Here is an 18,539-nt window from a genome sequence, read left to right as displayed (position 1 = left end):
CACACCTGGAATAGACTGGATCAGGCCTTTTATCAGCTACTCTGAATTCCTTGAAGAAACAGCATGATATAGACATGAAGCTTCACAGTCATTGTTAACTTTTATCTCAATTCATATAATTACCCTTCTGATACTGGTTCATGATAAATGAAAACATAAGAAATTGTCATAACTTTCTAAAATTATAGAAACATTTTACTCAATAACTAGGATTGAGCTGTATCTCCTATGTTAAACCTGTTAGCAAAGAAATAACATTAGAAAAACATCTTTTAACATTTGTGTTGAGTTCATTATTTGAAGATGGTATACAAAGAATTTCATCAATGTAGGATATTTGCTGATCTGACTCTCCTACTCAAAAAGCATCATGTAGTTAATCTTTGGAGAGAAACATGCTCCTTTATTTGTATAACTTTGCATATAGAGTCAGGAAGACTTGATTCATACTCTGTTCTTGTGTTCACACCCGTTCCAGTGCTTAGTCTGATTCTATTTTTAGCTTTGTTGCCAGGCAGATCTTTCAGTGCTTCCTGCTGATTCTCAGCCTCTGGTATTGATGGGCTTATACAACCGATCTTCAGCAGCCAACCAGTGTGACTATGCAAATCTTCAGCCAGTTGTCTGACATCAGATTAGGGAAGTATACTTTCTGTTGCTCCGGCTTGCTGATAAGGTGGCAACATGGCTTCAGAGGATTCCTTGTTAGGTATCTTTTCTACACATGCAAAAGATAATGTCATTTTAATGTAAAGGTAAACCAGTAGCATACCATGAAGAAAAGCTAATTTAGTACTGTATTCAGGCTTTAATTTCTTATTTCTCCCAATCTTGAAGTGTTGCCTACTTGATCCACATTTATGACTTTGATATGAGGTGGTAGTGACCTCTTCTGTGGCTGTGCATGTGCAAGCAGATGCATTTCAATTCCCCGAAGAAAGAAATTCTCCTAAGAGAAAAGAAGAATTAGGCAAACAGTATGTTATGTCTGAGAATTCAGTTGGAGACAGCTTAGGTAGGTTTTCAAATTGGCCTTTTTGATGATGAACATTAAAGTCTTTGTAATAGAATATTTAAATCAATAGTGCTGTGTAGTACTTTATACATGCTAGTTTTTAATGCTGAATCTCCATATTTTAGAGTTCTTTATGGTTGTGCGTTTTATCAAATTTTATTAGTGATCTCAGAGGACTACTCTTGATGACATCAGACTATCGTGAGATGAAGTATTAAATATAGTTAGAAAGGTCACACTTGCATTATCTCATCTTATACAAGTTCATATACTTGTACAAAAGAAAACTGTTACAAGCTTAAGTATGTCGACCGGTAGGTTTCCTCTCCTTTTGACACCCTGCCATTCTTGGTATTGTGAAATATTGTGTGGGCTTCAGAATCAAATCAATATGAATTAGCTGCTTCGAAATGGATGTCTTCATTAGGTGCTGAAAATCTAAACAGTTTTTTATATATATTTATAATAGCCACAGTTTTCGGTGCTCTCTCTGTTCTAGAAGTTGATGACCTCATGCATGTGTCTGTGAAAAGTGTTGCACATGCTGTTTTGTGCTGTGCTTCATAATTTTAACTCGAAATAGAATGGTATCACATTGCTGTTTTGGCATGATCTCATTCTTAGTACACTGTAATTAAACATTTTTCTTTCATGAGCATGAAATTTGTCTCAGCCCTCATTCCCTGCCTTGTTCACCTGAGACCTGTGGACAGTGAGGGGAGGACTTGAGTGACAACTTCAAGGTCAGTTAACCATCAGGACAAGATAGTATTTGTTTCCTGTCCTTGGGGCAGTATTATCACCACAGGCCAGGGCCTATGGTCAGAGTAGAGTTGAAGGATGTGGGCAGACACATGCATACTGGCATGGACCCCATACGGTGGGGGAGGGGAGGGTGGGAGAGATTTGCACATTGTACTGATCTTGGAAATATCGAAAAATAAATTCGGGATAGTCTACTTGTTACACAGCTCTGAGCCTGCTACTGTTTAAACCTCCACTTCCATGCCTCCTTGTCCAGCTTAACACCTAAGTGTTTTTAAACAACAACTGATGCTTTAAGGTTAAATTTAATAAATTAAACAAAATGAAGAATTGTGCTTTTAAAGTTTTCTAAATATTCAGCATTTTAATTTCTTTACTAGTGATTTATATCTTGTTGCTGGGCAGAACTAAGAGTACATACTTCTGATTGGTAGTTGAGTATCACCTTCCTCAAGCCAATCAGATAAGGTAAAATTGTACTGGGAAGGGACTTGCACAAAGTGAAGCAAAGCTGCCGATTTATTTTTCCTGTGTGAAGATCACACAAAGTAAGATTGTGGTTACAGCTGGCTCCCTCTTGGGTATGTTTCAGAAATTACAAGATCTCAAGAAATTAGGGGGAGGAGGCATGCTATTTTATTAATATTATTCCTCATTCATGCTATTTCTAAACATTGAACATTGTGCAAAGGAGCAAAACAGTGTTCTATGTAGACTAGTCCAGTTTTTCTTTTTCTTTTTTGAAGAGATAAAGTAAGCAATACACATGAAATTTTTGCAATACAGATTTAATTCATCTTTTGTGAGCAACGTGCATGTTTTTCTGTGTTAAAGATACAGTCTGCATTTTTGTTAGGTTGCAGTAGGAACTTACATGTAGTACATAAGTTAATTTATAGATGATGAACTAATGCTTAACATAATTTTAAAACATCCAGTAAACAATGCTTAAATAAGTTTTATTTTTGAAGTAAAACCAGTTAATGAAAAATGTGATGAAATAAAATACTAGTATGGTACACAAGGTCATCATATATGTTCCTCCATGTGGCACTTGACAATAAAAATAAGTAATGTTCATTGTTTGCTCCTGCAATTGAATTTTAATAGGTACTTGGAAATGTTCCAGCTAGATTCTAGAAAAGAGTAGAGTTCTTTATTATGTTGCAAGACTGGAATCTGAGGCCCTTTCATCTAGATCAAGAATCCATGGCCAAAGACTGTTGCTAATTACTTTGCAGAGAACACTTCATGCAAGTTGTATCTGTTAGCAAGTTTACAATGAACATTTTATTGTTACATAATTTTCTTGTTTTTCGGATTTGTGTGTTGGGCAAATGCTATTTGTATTTTTAACTAATAGAAATACTGTTCTAGGATACTTAGAAAGAACCACTGCACAGTCATTTTAGATTCGCATATTGCTGTGTTCCAGCAACCTTAGCTCATTCTCTCTTTTCCTCTCCCTGTTGCCAGGCAAAACTCAAAGAACTGCCAGCTGATTGGCTAACATTTCAGCAACTCAAGAGCTGCTCACATGAGTTTATGATTATAGGCTAATCCATAGCAGCTATGCTAATACTGTCCTTTGTTGCCACGGAGTAGTGCTCTCTCTTTAGGGGGAGGAGAGGGAAAGGGGGGGAGGGAAAAACAAGGGGGAGGAGAGGGAAAGGAAAACTATCTAATTGGGAGCCCAGGATCCTGTTAAAGATCCCTTTAAAATCCACTTGTGCACATACTTTATCAAATAGGAATGAAGGGTTACGGTATTATTTATTGATTAATTAGGAAGAAATAAAATAAGCACTGGTGGTGGTGACCCTATCTTATGTGGTGATATGATAAAATATGTACTATTTTAATATGGAAAGAAACAATTATATTTAAGGAGACATCATTTTGGTAGTAGGTATGTGTATTTCCCTTTTCTCAACAATCATTTGCACTTGTACAATACACCTTCCTTTAAAAGAATTTTTAAATCTAACAAGTATTGTTTCTTAGTTCAGCTTATCTATGAGGTGTGAATGAGTGTGTTTGGATGCATAGGATGAAGTTAGGGATCACCTGAATACAGCTGTCTTTGTGGAGCATTGTGAATTGAACTGTCATAGTTCACCTTGGAAAAAATTCATACTCTATAATGCAAGTAGCCTTTTCAGATTCAGCTGCCTATATTTGTTTGAAATGTCCTCAGCTATATTATATACTTAGTCATGTGAATTTAATAATTACAAAATATTCAAACTTCATTTTGAATAGAATTAAATATGGCTGTTCACTGCTGAATAACATAAGTGTGGGCTCCCAGAACCAAGAAAATAAATATACAACCATTTGCTTCTTCAAGAAATGGAAAACTTACAAAAGAGGACCTCTGATTGGCTTTCACAATTATGACAAATTACCTAATGGGTGATCTAATTTTGTGATCTGTTTCCTACGCCTTTGTGTGTAATGATATTCCTTTCATTGCCAACAGAGATCTGTTAAGTGGCTACAGTGTGCACCCTTGTGGAAATGGATAGAAATTGTACTATGAAGTTGGTCTTTACTGCATATGGAATATTTAAGTAGTTTTGCAAAATGGCTTTCATTTATGAAGTCTAATTACACAAATCTTTCATTGGTGGATATGCTGAACATGCATTCAGCTGAGTTTTGGATTCTTAGCAAGATACGTTTTAGACAATTTGCATAAATTCTGACCACTGTTGGCTTGCCAGCTGAGGCTTATTAAAGTTTTAGGTTAAATTACCTGGAAGATGCACTCAATTGCCTATCCTTGGATTTGATAGAAAGATCTAGGATATGGTGAGTAGCTCATAAAACAAAAGTCAATGTAACATTTTGTTAGATGTTTAACTTTTTAATAACATACTTTATAGTATGACTATCATTAAATGTTTGCATCTTATTGAAAACATCTGCTTAATGATAAATATAAATTTAAATAGGGCTGAGGCAGTTAGGTAGCCTCACAGGATGATGTTGATGACAATGGCATTTCATTTATATCCTACCTCTCTTCATCTTACAAGAAAGAGTCATCTATGGCTTTCCTCCTCTCCATTTTATCCGCACAACAGACCTATGAGGTCGGGTAGGCTGAAAGGTAGTGACCTGGCCCAAAGTCACCAAATGGGTTTCATGGCTGAGTGGGGCCTAAAATCCATTTCCCCTGAGTCCCAGTCCAGTGCTCTCAACTACTACACCATACTAGCTCTCATAGATACTTTGCTAGATTCTAAGATTGCTGCCTGGTAGTTTATCCTGAATTCAGTTTAAAAGTTTATGTATTTATTATAAAAACCATTAGCTCATATTGGAATGCAGGGTATAATATCTAGGGTTAGGGAATGTATTATAGTTTTAATATTCATTTGCTGGACAAACTTTAGAATGTTGTTCACAGAAGGGATAAAAATTATCTCCCTCATCCCACAGCTACTCACCATTTAAATTGTAAAGCCAGCTTGAATTGTCAATTTATTTTGGAGGGTCATATATTTGGTTTTAAGAAACCAGGAGTGTAGATGGTTAAAATGCTAAAAATTAAATTCTAGTAACATTTAATCAAGGCTATTTTAAAGGAACACATAATGAAAGTACATTTTAAAATACTTTACATGGCTTTTATCTACTGTAAGAGTTTGCAGATTTTATATATTAAAATGCATACTTTTGTGCATTGATCATTAGTATGCTAATGGTTACAAACTTTTCAGCTGAATCTTGGTTATTTGGAGGTACTGTGTTTCAGGCAAACATTAGATGTACACAAATTTTGTTTGTTTACACCATTGCATACTGGTTGGAAGTGCAAGTCCATGGTGTGTGGAATTCATTATGTTATCTGCAATGCATTCTAATAGTCTGTTCTGGATTTTGCCAGTATTTACTGGCCTGGCAATTTTTTGGTGAGGGAAGTCCCAGGTGGTACATCAAATGGGTGGGGGGTGTTAAAGGTGCCACAGTTACCATCTGAATATCTAAAGCAAGAATGTAACAGCTCCTCAAATCTGTAAACTTAATCTTTAAAGTTAGAGCCTCACCAGGAATTGATGGAACAAATTCCTTCATTGACAGATGGACTATCAAATGGTAATACATTTCTCTGACAGTGATACAAGGCAGAAAATATGCTGCTGCTATATTGTTTCAGAGGAAAATGTTACATTTCTAAAACCTTTTCAAAACATAAGGAATGCCTATAATACTATTCAAATTAAGCAGTTTTTAAGTTTAATTATATTGTAGTAATTCATACAAGTTTTTCTTTCACAGTAGACTACATTTCTTTATAGGGTGTTTTTAGTCTTCATAACTATGTTTTTGTATTAACATTAGAATGTAAACCTTCACACTTTTGAGAGTACATATTTAAGCATAAATTAACTGTAGAATAACTCGTGCTTCAGAGGCCAAAGTATATGGGGATAATAGCTAAGAAAACTGAATTAAAAGCGTCCACAAATATTGCATTCATTTGTCCATTTATTTATTTATTTAAAACTTTTCTATGCCGTCCTTTACGTATGACATCTCAGGACAGCTTACAATCATTTTTAGGTTGCTCTGTTCTGTTTTGTTTTGTTTTTAAATGCTGGGGCTACTTTGGAAAAAAATGGCTACATGGTCTGTACACTGTCTGCAGTAAAGTATTGTGTGTGTGGTTGTATTCCATTTTAAAATACGGCTTTTTACAGGTTCAAGATGGAAAGCAATGAAGAACCTCAAAAAAAGGTGTTTAAGGCCCGGAAAACCATGAGAGCCAGTGACCGACAACAGCTTGAGAGTGTGTATAAGGTGAAAGAGGAGCTTTTGAAGACAACTGATGTCAAGCTGTTAAATGGAAAACATGAAAATGGTGATTCAGATCTCAGTTCCTCTTTACTCAATTCTGACTGCACTGAGGACAAAGAGGTGAATGGCATAGAAGATTTATGCCTAGACTCTGAAGAAGGAAAAATGGACTCTGAGGAAATCACTGAAGTCAAAAGCCCAGATATAGAGAACCAGGGTGGTGACCTGAATTCCAAACTTGAAACTCCTCCTGAGAACATTGTTTCTGAACAGAAAAATGAGGATGCTCACTGCACTTCAGGCCCTGTCTCTGAAAGTCAGGTGCTTAACTGTAATAAAGACAATGACATCCAGGATGAGGTCAATGTAAAAGATAATTTGGATCATAAAATCATCAAAGATGATTTGGATCAGAAAGCTACACTAAAGGAGCCTGAAGAGGAGAGTCAAATAACCAGTAACATTAATAACTGCATAGTAGAACCAGTAGAAACAAAAGAGTTAGCTCTTTCTTCTGATCTGGCTGTAGAAGAAGAAAAGAATACTGAGGAAGCTGTGGTAAAGGAGATGATTGGCGAGGAAACAATATCTAGCAGTTTGGATAGAGATAATTGTCCAAAGGATGAAGATGTCCAGTCTACAGACCTTGTAGATACCAGTGTTCAAAAGGCTATTGAAGGTGAACCAGCTGAAAGCATCTTGGGAAATGCAGGGACCATGGAAACAGATGAAATTATTCCAATTTTAGAAAAGCTGGCCCCAGCAGATGAATTAAACTGTTTTTCCAAATCCATCTTGGTTCCAGTGGAAAATTCCAACTTAGATTCAGAAGATAAAGTTGAAAACTCAGTAAATTCTCCATTGAAACATGAAAGCAGTGAAAATTTGCCAAAAGAAGCATTCTTGGTGCTTTCTGATGAAGAAGAACTCTGTTGTGACAAAGAAGCTGAACTGGTAATTCCAAACCATGCAAGCCCTTCAGGTTAGTGATCTTTTTCTTTTAAAGAAGTAATTCTTCACAATTGGATAGTTTTTTTTTATTATTCTTAGATAATTATAATTATCAAAAAATACATAAAGTAATTTTTGTTATGTAATAATTAACAATAATTAGAGCTATAATATATTATATGCATTTGTACAGATAGGGATGTTGCCATTTTATATAGAATGTAGTCTTCAGGAAAATACTGGTCATGCACTTACTGGAATAATAGGTTATTATGAAATAGGTGCTAATTATGCAAAAGTAGTTAAATAATTATGTAAACTTAACAAATTTAGAATAAATGTTTATTGTATTCAGTGCTTTAATGCTGTAATGTCAAGAAGGTCTAAACATTTTAAAAATAAATGTAATGTAACGAACACAAAATTGTTCATTTTGAACACCGCTGATCAGTTCCTCAAGACTAAAGCCTTCTTTCAGGAGTTTTACAGAGCAAATCTCCAAATTACATGGAAGAAGGTTTACCTTCAGCAAGCACAGCAGGCCTGGCATCTGTGTTAAACTTGTGCGACTATGTGACTTAAACTATGGTAACTACCTGGGCTCCTTGACTTCTGTGCCCTATTTAGAGATCTCTGTAGCTATACCCTGTGAAAAAGATTAATGATGTTGCTGACAATTGGTGGAATGCTTGCATGCAGTCAGGTGACAATATTAGACTAGTCACAGTTTTGCTTCTTCCCTGCTGCACTTGCTATATACACTTCTTTGAACTGTAATGTTTGAGAAAGACCACATCTCAGCAATGTTTTTTCCTTTTATAACTCTAAACTAATAGGCAATCTATGAACTATGTCTAATTTTAAAAATTGTCAAAGTGGGATTTGATTGAATGTTTGGGAAGTACTTCAGGGACAGTGTATAACATAGTTAGACATGCTGAAATTCTGCTTACTATTTCCTCTGTTTGAGATGTTTATTTACCATCCTTCATCCTACTTAGTTTTCAGGCCTTGGACAATATAAATTTAATTCACAACAAAAAAGAACCAGGAAATAAACATTAAAACATTTAAAACAATAAAAGATTAAAATATCACTGTGCCAAAAGTTAGAGATTGACTGCAAATCATGTCAATCTTTCTGATCTTAAGTTACTTCTTCAGTAGTCATGATCACTGCTTCTTTTAAGTTTGGCACATGGCTCTCCCAAGGAATAGTGCTGATAATCATACTTCCAACGGAGTTTTCTTTCTAGATGTACTCAACCAAGAAGGGCAAGAGCTAGTGGGGTGATCATTAGCTGCATCCCTCCAAGAAGTTTTCCTTGGTGTCAAGGAGTAAAAATGGAATTTGATCCAAGCATCTCTGATAGACAGATGCCCTGGATATCAGTTAAAATTATGATCCAATAACAGCATTTAACTTAGATGCACACCAATAAGTTGATCCATTAAGTTGGTTGCTTATTTGATCGAGCTACTCCTGACCTCTTTTTCTGTAGGAAGACTCTCAGAACACCTAATGATGTTCTGTGTAATGTTTCAAATTACAGTAAAATAACAGGTGAGATTAATAGAGCAGCAAAGAAAAAGAAATCTGTGATAAGGCATGAAAGATATATAAACTAAAACAGCCAGATTCTAAAAGCGGAGTCCAATAATATTTTTCAGTTCAGGCTCAATCTTGGTTTCCTATCTTCCTGTCCTCTGAAAGAGAAAAGGGCCTGAAGAAGATGTCATTATACTTTCTGTATAAATGACTTACACAGCCTATCTAATCTGGAAGAGATCAATTTAATGACATTGCGAACACAGTGAGGACAGAAAAGAATACCTGAGCTTCCATCACTACATCTTAAGCCAAATGTACTCCATGGTCTTCAACTGGATTTAGCATAACTATTGCACTAGCTGACTCTAATTAGGGAGAAGTGACCTATGAGCAGTCATATTAGTAAACATTTGTGAAAAATCCACCAAAGTTCTGTACACAGCTGGATCCATGAATTTCTATGGACAGTTCACCTAGAACATTTCAAAAGTGGAGCATCTGTCAAGTATTACTAAGACCTAAACTTGTCCCAGATAAACTGTCAGTAGCACATGTGTTATTCCCATAAACCCAGCAACAGATCATATATTAGCCCAGGGTGCAGAACAATTAACCTAGAACATGCTTTTTCAACCTTGTTGTCACTAGTACACTGGGAACATTTCATGGTTGCCATAGCAACTAAGAAATACTGAGATACACTTCAAAGTACTGCATATAGATGTTGAAATCTCCTGGGATTGCTAGTCTGGGTAAGCCCCCCCCCCCCCCAGTCAAGTTTGAAAGCACATCTGTTAAATTTGTAGAACTGGTTAGGCATTATGTGCTCCTTATATCCAGTGCCACATACATGCAGTCATGATTGTGCTTCATAAGTGATACCTAAAAGCATGAATCCCTATAGACTAGAACAGGGGTAGGCAATCTGGGCACTGGACCCCTAGCCACCGTTCTTGATGCTTACCAAGGTGCCCTACTTCTCCCACTTTAATAGAAAAACAAGTTTTCTTACTGGCACCTGGGGTTGCTGTGAAAAGGAGTTTTTAGTATGTTAGGGCTGAGACCCCATCTCTCCCTTTTACTCAGTCCTTGGGTAGATCATAGAATTATAGAATAGTAGTGTTGGAAGGGTCTATGAAGGTCATTGCCCCCCCCCCCACTGTTGCAAGACACCAGTTTACACCATCTCACTCAGATGGCTGTCCAGTTTCTTTTTGAATGTCTCTAGTGTGGGAGAGCCCACCACTTCTCTAAGCAGCTGTTTCCTCTGTTGTATTGCCCTGACAGTGAGGAAGCTTTTCCTGATATCTAGCCTGAATCTGGTTTGTCACAGCTTGAATTGGTTTTTTCTGTGTCCTAAACTCTGGTATCAGGAAGAAGAGATCTTGACCTTCCTTCTTTGTAACAGTCTTTGAGGTACATATAGAGCCCATGTTCCCCCTCAGTCTTCTCTCGTCAATGCTGAACATACCCAGTTTTCTCAGTCTCTCCTCATAGGACATTGTTTCCAAACCATGGATCATTTCTCCCAGTTTTCTCAGTCTCTCCTCATAGGACAGTGTTTCCAAACCATGGATCATTTCTGTTGCCCTTCTCTGGACCCTTTCTAATTTTCCTGCATCTTTCTTAAATCTTAAATAATTTGCTCCAGAATATTTTTGGGGATTGTTGTCTGACTAACTAGTCTATAGCTCCCAGGTTCATCTTTTTCTCCTTTTTGAAGATAGGGACATTAGCCCTTCTCTAGTCATTTGGCACTTCTGTTTTCCAAGATTTATTGAAGATAATAGCCAGTGGTTCTGAGAGTTCCTCAGCTAGCTCTTTTATGACTCTGGGATGGAGTGCTTTGGGCCCTGGAGATTTGAACACGTTAATTCCATCTAGGTATTCCTTGACCATTTGTCTGTTCATCTTGGGCTGCCATCTCTCACTTTCAGTTTGTACTTCGTCTTGGTTGTAGATTTTCTTGTGGGAGAAGACTGAGGCGAAGTAGGAATTGAGTCTCTGCCTTTTCTTTGTCGCCTGTTATATGTAGCTATCATCTGTAGCTGGACACCCTTCTCTTTCTCATGTCTTTTGTTCTGGATGTATCTGAAGAAGGCTTTCTTGTTGTTCTTCGCATCCCTTGCTATTCTCAATTTATTTCCTGCTTTAGCTTTCCTGATGCTGTCCCTGCAATTCCTTGCTATGTGTTTATATTCTTCCTTCGTGGCCTGGCCTTGCTTCCACTTCCCGTACATGTTTTTTCTTCCAGGTTTTCGCTTTTTGTGGCACCACATGAGCTTCCTCTGCTGTCTTCTACACTTTTTCCCTGATGGAATTGTTTATAGCTGTGCTTCAGGAAACTTATTTTTCAAGATTTCTCATTCCTCCTGGACTCATTTTCCCTTAATAGTGTTTTGTCATGGCACTTCACTTATAATTTTTTCTGAGTTTGTTAAAGTTGGCTTTTTTGAAGTTCAGGATGCATGTTTGGTTCCAATTACCCTTTGTCTCCTTTATAATTGAGAATTCAAGTATTACATGGTCACTTTCCCCTGGAGTTGGGCCATCCCTATTAGATTATTTGTCTTTACCACACCTCTCATTGTGGCCTTTTTGTGGTGATGCCCAGGACAGTTACTTGGATTTCTAGATTACCTTCCCCTAGATGGCAGCAATACTCTAATCCTTTTAATTAGGCTGTTGCTGGAGTCAACTCACTAAGTGACGGTTAGGGAGGCCACTAATACTGATCACAGTTCATAGGTCACAGTTGGTCATAGTTTGCAAACTGCATGGAACTGTCAGGAAACAGCAGGATGAGCACTTCAAGAGGTCACTATTTCAATTTCTGTGGCTGTCCTTTTGCACCAGAGATGAATCAAATATTTGATGGCAGTCACTGAACAGGGCACATACCGCCTCAGTATTTTAAAAATCTGCATCACTAGGTCAGTTTCTGACAGCAAACCAATCTAATTGGTTCACAGAACTTCATGAGACAGGAGCTATAGCTATTGATTGACTAGTTTGCAGAATGGTGAAAGATGGTAGTATTTGCTACCAGAGCACGTCTTTCAAGTTTAGTCCCTCTTTTTATTATGGTTAATTTCTGTCTTGCCTATCAATAGAAATGTTCTCAGGCAGCTCATAATAACCAAAATATGATCAATACAACAGTGTGAAACAAAACCCTGGACACAGATACTAAGACAGTCTGATAAAATAAGTTGGGTAGCAATATAATTTATCAGCAGTTAAACATATTATGTAGGAGGTACCAAGCAGCAATATGTAACTACCGTCAATTTCTGACCTTCCTCTATTAGGTTATAGTTGTAGAGTTTTCAAAAACTACAAACCAGCTGATGGTCAGTATTTGCATGCTGCTGATGGGCCACTTGAAGGGAGTAGTATACTCCCTTTGGTGTCTTTCCTGTTGCCAGTGTCTGGCTCAAGTAATATCTCTTTCCCCAGATGTGTCAACTTACCAAGTATAAGCCACCCAAGTGATGAAGTATTAATGCCTTGTTGACAAAACATTATGGTAAAAAGTATTTTTATTTATTTATTTATTTATTTATTTATTTATTTATTTATTTATTTATTTAGAAAATTTCTATGCCGCCCCATTCGCCGAGGCCTCGGGGTGGCTCACAAAACATTACCACGTAATCAAGTTAAGCATCCATAGTACTTTACCAATTGGACATGGAGGCTAGGGCAGTTGACTCTAATTCATATCCTCCTAAAAAATAACTTAGGTATACCATTTATGGAGGTAGAAAGCCAGCAAGGTACTAGAGTTTAATTAGGGAAGCACCACATGTATGACTGTTAGCTGCCAGGAATGAGCTTCTGGCCCTCTGGGAACAAACTTGTTCCCTTGAAGCCAAGATTGCTGAGTTAGAGCAACAATCTTGGGTGACAAGACTTCCAGGGATCTAATAGTGCTGTCCCAGCCCTTTGATAACAGTGCCTCCTCTGTCATGAAGACTGGAGGTTTCTGGGAAGAGAGAGAACATTCTTCAGAAGAGGTAAAAGATCTGTTAAAGGCCCATTCTTCAGAAGATAAACAAATATCCTTTATGCCGAGGATGTGCTTTCAGGACAGGGTCTTGAAGTAGTAATAGATTTGATCATTAGACAGACAGCTGACTTACGATGGGTCTGTAGACCAGGTGTTAAATTAACTCCCTAGTGCAAAGATTGTGAGTATCATTTATTTATTTATTTATTTATTTATTTATTTATTTATTTATTATTTAGGAGGCTTCTATGCCGCCCCATTTGCCAAAGCCTTGGGGCAGCTCACAATAATAAATAAATACAATATAAAAACAATACAATTTGAGTCGACCTGGCCAAGATCACACAGTTTAGATAGCTTTGTAGATAGTCTGTGTTGGAACTATTGATGCGCGGAAATGTAGTTGTGAGGTCCTAGAAATCCAATTTAGGTTGCTTGATAGGAAGTTGAAATTCAAGGAGAATTTTGGAATTCTACTTAATCCATGTGTGGGGCCAGCTGGACAGGCGAAGCTGGAGAGCTCCAGTGCACCGATTAAATGCTGATGTAGGGAGGAGGAAGAGCTCAAATTTGTTGGGCACTTGGAAAATTTTGCAACAAGTCATCCTGTACAAGAGTGACAAGCTGCATTTAACCAGAATAGAACCAGACTGTTGATGTTTAACATAAAAATGGTGACAACAGTTTTTCAGCTGTACCCTATACAAAAGCTAACAGGTACTGACAAATATCTGGCAAGAATGAATGATTTTAAAGGAGGACTTAGTTAAAGGTAGCACAATACATTTCTGGTAGAATGGAGAAAATGGTCATCACTTTGCCATATCTTCTTTGGGGAGAACATGGCAGAGTGTAGTGGAGGTGTTCCTCTGTACATGAAAGGGGGCATGGTGCTGACCAGACAAGGGAACCTAAAAGGGGCAGACCACGCTATGTAAGTCCATGGCATGACACTGCTAATTTAGTGCTAAAGATGTGCTGTTGTCCTCCAGGGCAGAAAACTTAGGTTGACATTAAGATGGAAAACAAATCTGGTAGGCATCCAGATAAAGTGATGCAATAATGGATGACTTCAGTCCCCCAGATTGACTGGATAAATACAGGCTGCGCTCACAACTGAGTTTAAATGTCACAATGCCTTAGATTGCTATGACCTAGAATAGTTGGTCTTAAAACTGAACTGAGTGGAGACAACACTGAATTTAATCATAAGTGGTGACACCAGGACCCTAGTATGAGATGTAAGTGTTGTCAAACTAATTGGAAAAAGTGACCACAATGCTATCAGATTTAACAAGTTGAAAATTGCAAAGAAGGCCAACACAGTACTCAAAAGAGGTTTTTCCCCCCCTAAAACAAGTCTGGTTTAAGATGAAAAGATGAAAGGGATGTCAGGATGATTACATCTTTTGAAAATTCTAGAAGATTACTCAAAACAACAATAGAAGCTTATTTAGACAGTATACTACAAGTTAGGAATGGTAACACGAAGACCAAGAGGTCACCAGCATGGTTGGAAGAGTGATATCAAGGAAGCTATTAGAAAAAGAAAACTTCCATAAGAAAATGGAAGTCTTGCTTAGATAAGGAAAACAAAAGGGAGCAGACATTTGCAGAAAAATGCAAGCAAAAATTAAGTGATGCCCCCCCCCGCTTTAAAAAAATTCTTTAAACATTACCGAAGCAAGCAACCATCTTAAGAGGCAATTGATTATTAGCTGTTGGCAACATGTCTAAAGGAAAATAGGGAGATTATGAAGTTGCTGAAAGGGAAAAGACAGATAGGGTCTGAGGAGCTAATGCAAATCAAAGTGACAGATGATGTTCTTGACTTCGTTGACAAGTGAAAGCTTAATAAATCTCTGAACCCAGTTATTATTCACCTTCAAGCTCTTAAAGGACTCAATTTTGAAATTGCTACTGTTCTTACACAAGCAACTTATAATCAGCTTCAGGATTGAAGAATGACCAATGTAGTGCCAATTTTTAAAGTTGGATCCAAGAGATATCAATTAATTATAAGCCAAGTAGCTTGATATTTTTACCAGGTAAATTGGTTGAAAGTATTTTAAAATATAATTTTGTAAGCATATAGAAAGGCCAGTACTGCTAAAAAAGAATCAACATAATTTCTAAAAAGCTTAATTCTGTCTCACTCTTTTAGTTATTTGAGAATGTCATTATGCATATAGATGAGGATGATCTAGTAGTCATCATTCACTTGGACTTCCAAAAAGCATTTGACAGGGTACCTTATGAAAGACTCAAGCCAACTTGGTAGTCATGCAACAGGAAAGAGGTCGTCTTATGGATCAGTTAAAGAACAGAAAGCAAAGACTAAGAATAAATAGTAAACATTTCAGCTGGACTGATGTAAACATTGAGGTCCCATAAAAATCTGTATATGGAGTTCTTTCAGTATAGGTTTTATGTGGGCCTCTCTAGGGGCTCCCATCACCAAGCATGCAGCCCCATTCTGTACCAGTTGTAATTCCCAGACCATCTTCAAGGGCAGCCCCACATAGAGTGCACTGCAGTAATCAATTTTGGGTGACTGTTTTTAGACTCTCTCTGTCCAGGTAGAGAGGAAGCTGGTATATCCTCCGTAACTGTAGGAAAGCACGCCTGGACACCTAGCTCACTTGATATTCCAGGGACAAACTCGGATCCAGGAGCACCCCCAGACTACAGATCCTGTCCCTTAGGTGGAGTGCGGCCACATCAAGGACAGGGCAGTGCCCCTCCAACCTGTCAGATCCCGCCCCCCACTAGCAGCACTTCAGTCTTGTCAGGATTGAGCCTCAGTTTATTGACCCTCATCCAGTCCATTATCAAGCTCAGGCCCCAGTTCAAGACAGCAACAGCCTCACCTGGGTGAGATGTAAAAGAGTAATAGATCTGAGTATCATCAGCATATTGCTGAGTCTTCAGCCCAAACCTCCAGATGACCTCTCCTAGTAGCTTCATATGGATGTTAAAAAGCATGGGGGATAGCACTGAGCCCTGTGGGACCCCATGACGCAACCGCCATGACACAGAGCAACAGTCCCCCAGAACTGCCTTCTGGACTTGGCCAGCCAGGTAGGAGCAAACCACTGCAAAGCAGTGCCTCCAACTCCAACCCCTGCCAACCTGTCCAGAAGGACACCATGGGAAAGTTACACATTGGATATTGTTCCAAACAAATGTCTGCCCCAAAACTAACATTAGCTTCCTAGACTTTATTTTTTTTTAACAAACATGCCTGGGGCATTAAACTACCCCAGAATATCCATAGAATTCACTGTGTGATGTGCTTTTATATCCTAAACAATAGGCTCCTCAAAAAGGCTCAGAACATGGTTCAATGCAGTTCATCTTGTTCTCATTTTAAAGGTAAGATTGCTGACTTAAACCTCCAGCAAACAGAATAAAAATGCAAATGAGAGCAAACTGCTATTTAAAATAAAATTACTAGGCCAAAACTACTATTGTTCTTTGTGGTTTATGTGCACCATACACATGACTCCATGCCTGCATGCTAGTGAGATTTAGTAGCTAAGGATGTTTTGCCCATTATAATAGGAAGGAGTTCTGGCCCTTTCCCCCAGTTCTTCATCATGATCTCTGTGCATCACACATTATGGGTGCTGCGCCTGCGCAGTGCCAAGTGCCGGGAAGATTAAACAGCTTTAACAGTTTTGGCAGGAAATCCTCACCCTTCCCCCTTAGTATAAATGGGCGGAGTGCCTGCCATTTCCTCAGTCTTCTTGCAACAGCCGTTCACTTTGCCTTGAGCCTTTCAACTTGACTCTTGTAGCTATATTCTAGAAAGTTTTACTGTTACATTCTGACTCTACAGCCTTCTTTTTTTGTATTCCCTGATCCAAGTTATGACCCATCCAATCCCCCCTTGTTTACATTGTTTTTCCTCCCTTACCCCTTTCCCCTCCCCCCCCAATATATTTAAAAACTCCTATCCTCCTCCTCCTCGTTAATTCTTCTGTCGTTCGCTGTTTTCCTCTCTCTTTCTTCGATGGCACAGTGGGCGGCTTTCCACAAGTGTTTGCAGTGTGGGGCTAAAATGTCCCCCACTGACCCACACGATTTGTGCCATCTATGCTTGGGAGAAGGTCACAGAACTGATCAGTGCGGCCATTGCCAGTCTTTTACTGCAAGAACCGGGAAAAGCATTTGTGGAATATTATCTGGGACCAGACTTTGGTCGCCATGAAAAAGGTCTCGGTGGAGACCAGCGCAACAGGTCCATCTAAGGCCACTCTTCCTTGTCCGTCTGCTGGAGATGAGACATCTAAGGAGGGAAAGCACTCCTCTTACTCTCCTCACTACAAGCAGAAGGAGAAGAGGAAGCATGTTGGGTCTGACTTGTCCTCTGCGTCCAAAAGACCCAAGAAGGACAAGCCCGACAAGGCAGAGTGCAGGCACAAAAAGCATCCCAAGGTGCCTCACTTGGAATTGGTGTCCACTCCACCTTTGGTCGTGATTGCTGTCTCGATCCTGGCTCCAATTGAACACACCATTCAGTCGGTCATATAAGTGACCCCACCAGGTTCTCCACCTTGGATTGTCATTTCAGCTCCATCTAGTCCTGATCATTCTGACCTTGTGGCTAGAGGATCGATGTTGGATGGCAAAATTTGAGAATCTTCACCTTGGTCGTGCACCGACCTGCCACCTGTCCGTTCCCCGACACTGATGCCAAAATCTCCAGAGGGATCTCCAAGGGCTCCTCAAAGCCCAACCTCCCTCCCACAGCAACAAATCCCAGTTCAGCCTTCCAAATACTGGGTCCCTTTACCATACAGGGAGTTTGATCCGTCTTGGTCCTATTCATGGGGCTATGATCCTACGGTTATTACCCAAGGCCTCCAATCCATCCTCCTCATTCCACCCCTCTTTCAGTGTCAAGGGACACACTGTAGCTGCCCTCTCTCAGCCTCTGCCTTCACTTGTTGAGTCCTCCATACCACTTGGATTCTGATTCAGACAATTCTCAACAGGCATAGAAGTTGACAGATGCCGTGATCTCAGCCCAGGGTCCCGGCTCCCCAGGGGACACTCAGGGCAGCTTCGTGGAGCTGCTCTCTTGGATGATGAAGTCATCGGAGGTTGATGTTCAACATCAAATCCATCCAATTCAAGATAATATCTATGACATTGTCAGAAAAGAGGACTCATCCTCCATCACTCTGCCCTTCATTACAACTCTGAGGCAAGCGATAATGGATATATGGGAGCTCCCCAATCAGCCTCACCCAACGTCCAGACAACTTGAGTTGATGTACAAGGTTTGGGAACAGGGTTCCTTCTTAAACATCCCAAGCCAAACTCAATTGTCATAGAGTCCTCCCAGGGTTGACAGAATAAAGAGCACTCCACTCTGGCAGATAAGGAAGGCAGAAAGATTGACATAATGTTTCATCATATCTACGCTACTA

The 18,539-nt window shown here is 38.9% G+C and overlaps 1 protein-coding gene across 6 annotated transcripts in view; it reads left to right on the top strand.

Moving 5' to 3' along the window:
* Positions 1 to 18,539, top strand: part of LOC123036218 (activating transcription factor 7 interacting protein) — a 97,679-nt gene that overhangs the window by 30,095 nt on the left and 49,045 nt on the right. For 5 of the 6 annotated variants that reach the window (XM_044455287.1, XM_044455289.1, XM_044455288.1 and 2 more), the window contains exon 2: positions 6,490 to 7,568. In XM_044455287.1, the coding sequence (XP_044311222.1) occupies positions 6,497 to 7,568 (1,072 nt within the window). In that variant the 5' untranslated portion in view covers positions 6,490 to 6,496. Of the gene's footprint in view, positions 1 to 29; positions 1,016 to 6,489; positions 7,569 to 18,539 lie in introns of those variants that run through there. The other variant, XM_044455290.1, reaches the window with a different exon arrangement.

Source organism: Varanus komodoensis, unplaced genomic scaffold, assembly GCF_004798865.1.
Source record: "Varanus komodoensis strain SLA01 unplaced genomic scaffold, ASM479886v1 scaffold8, whole genome shotgun sequence".
Classification (NCBI taxonomy): domain Eukaryota; kingdom Metazoa; phylum Chordata; class Lepidosauria; order Squamata; family Varanidae; genus Varanus; species Varanus komodoensis.
This window is presented reverse-complemented; position numbering and strand designations above follow the sequence as displayed.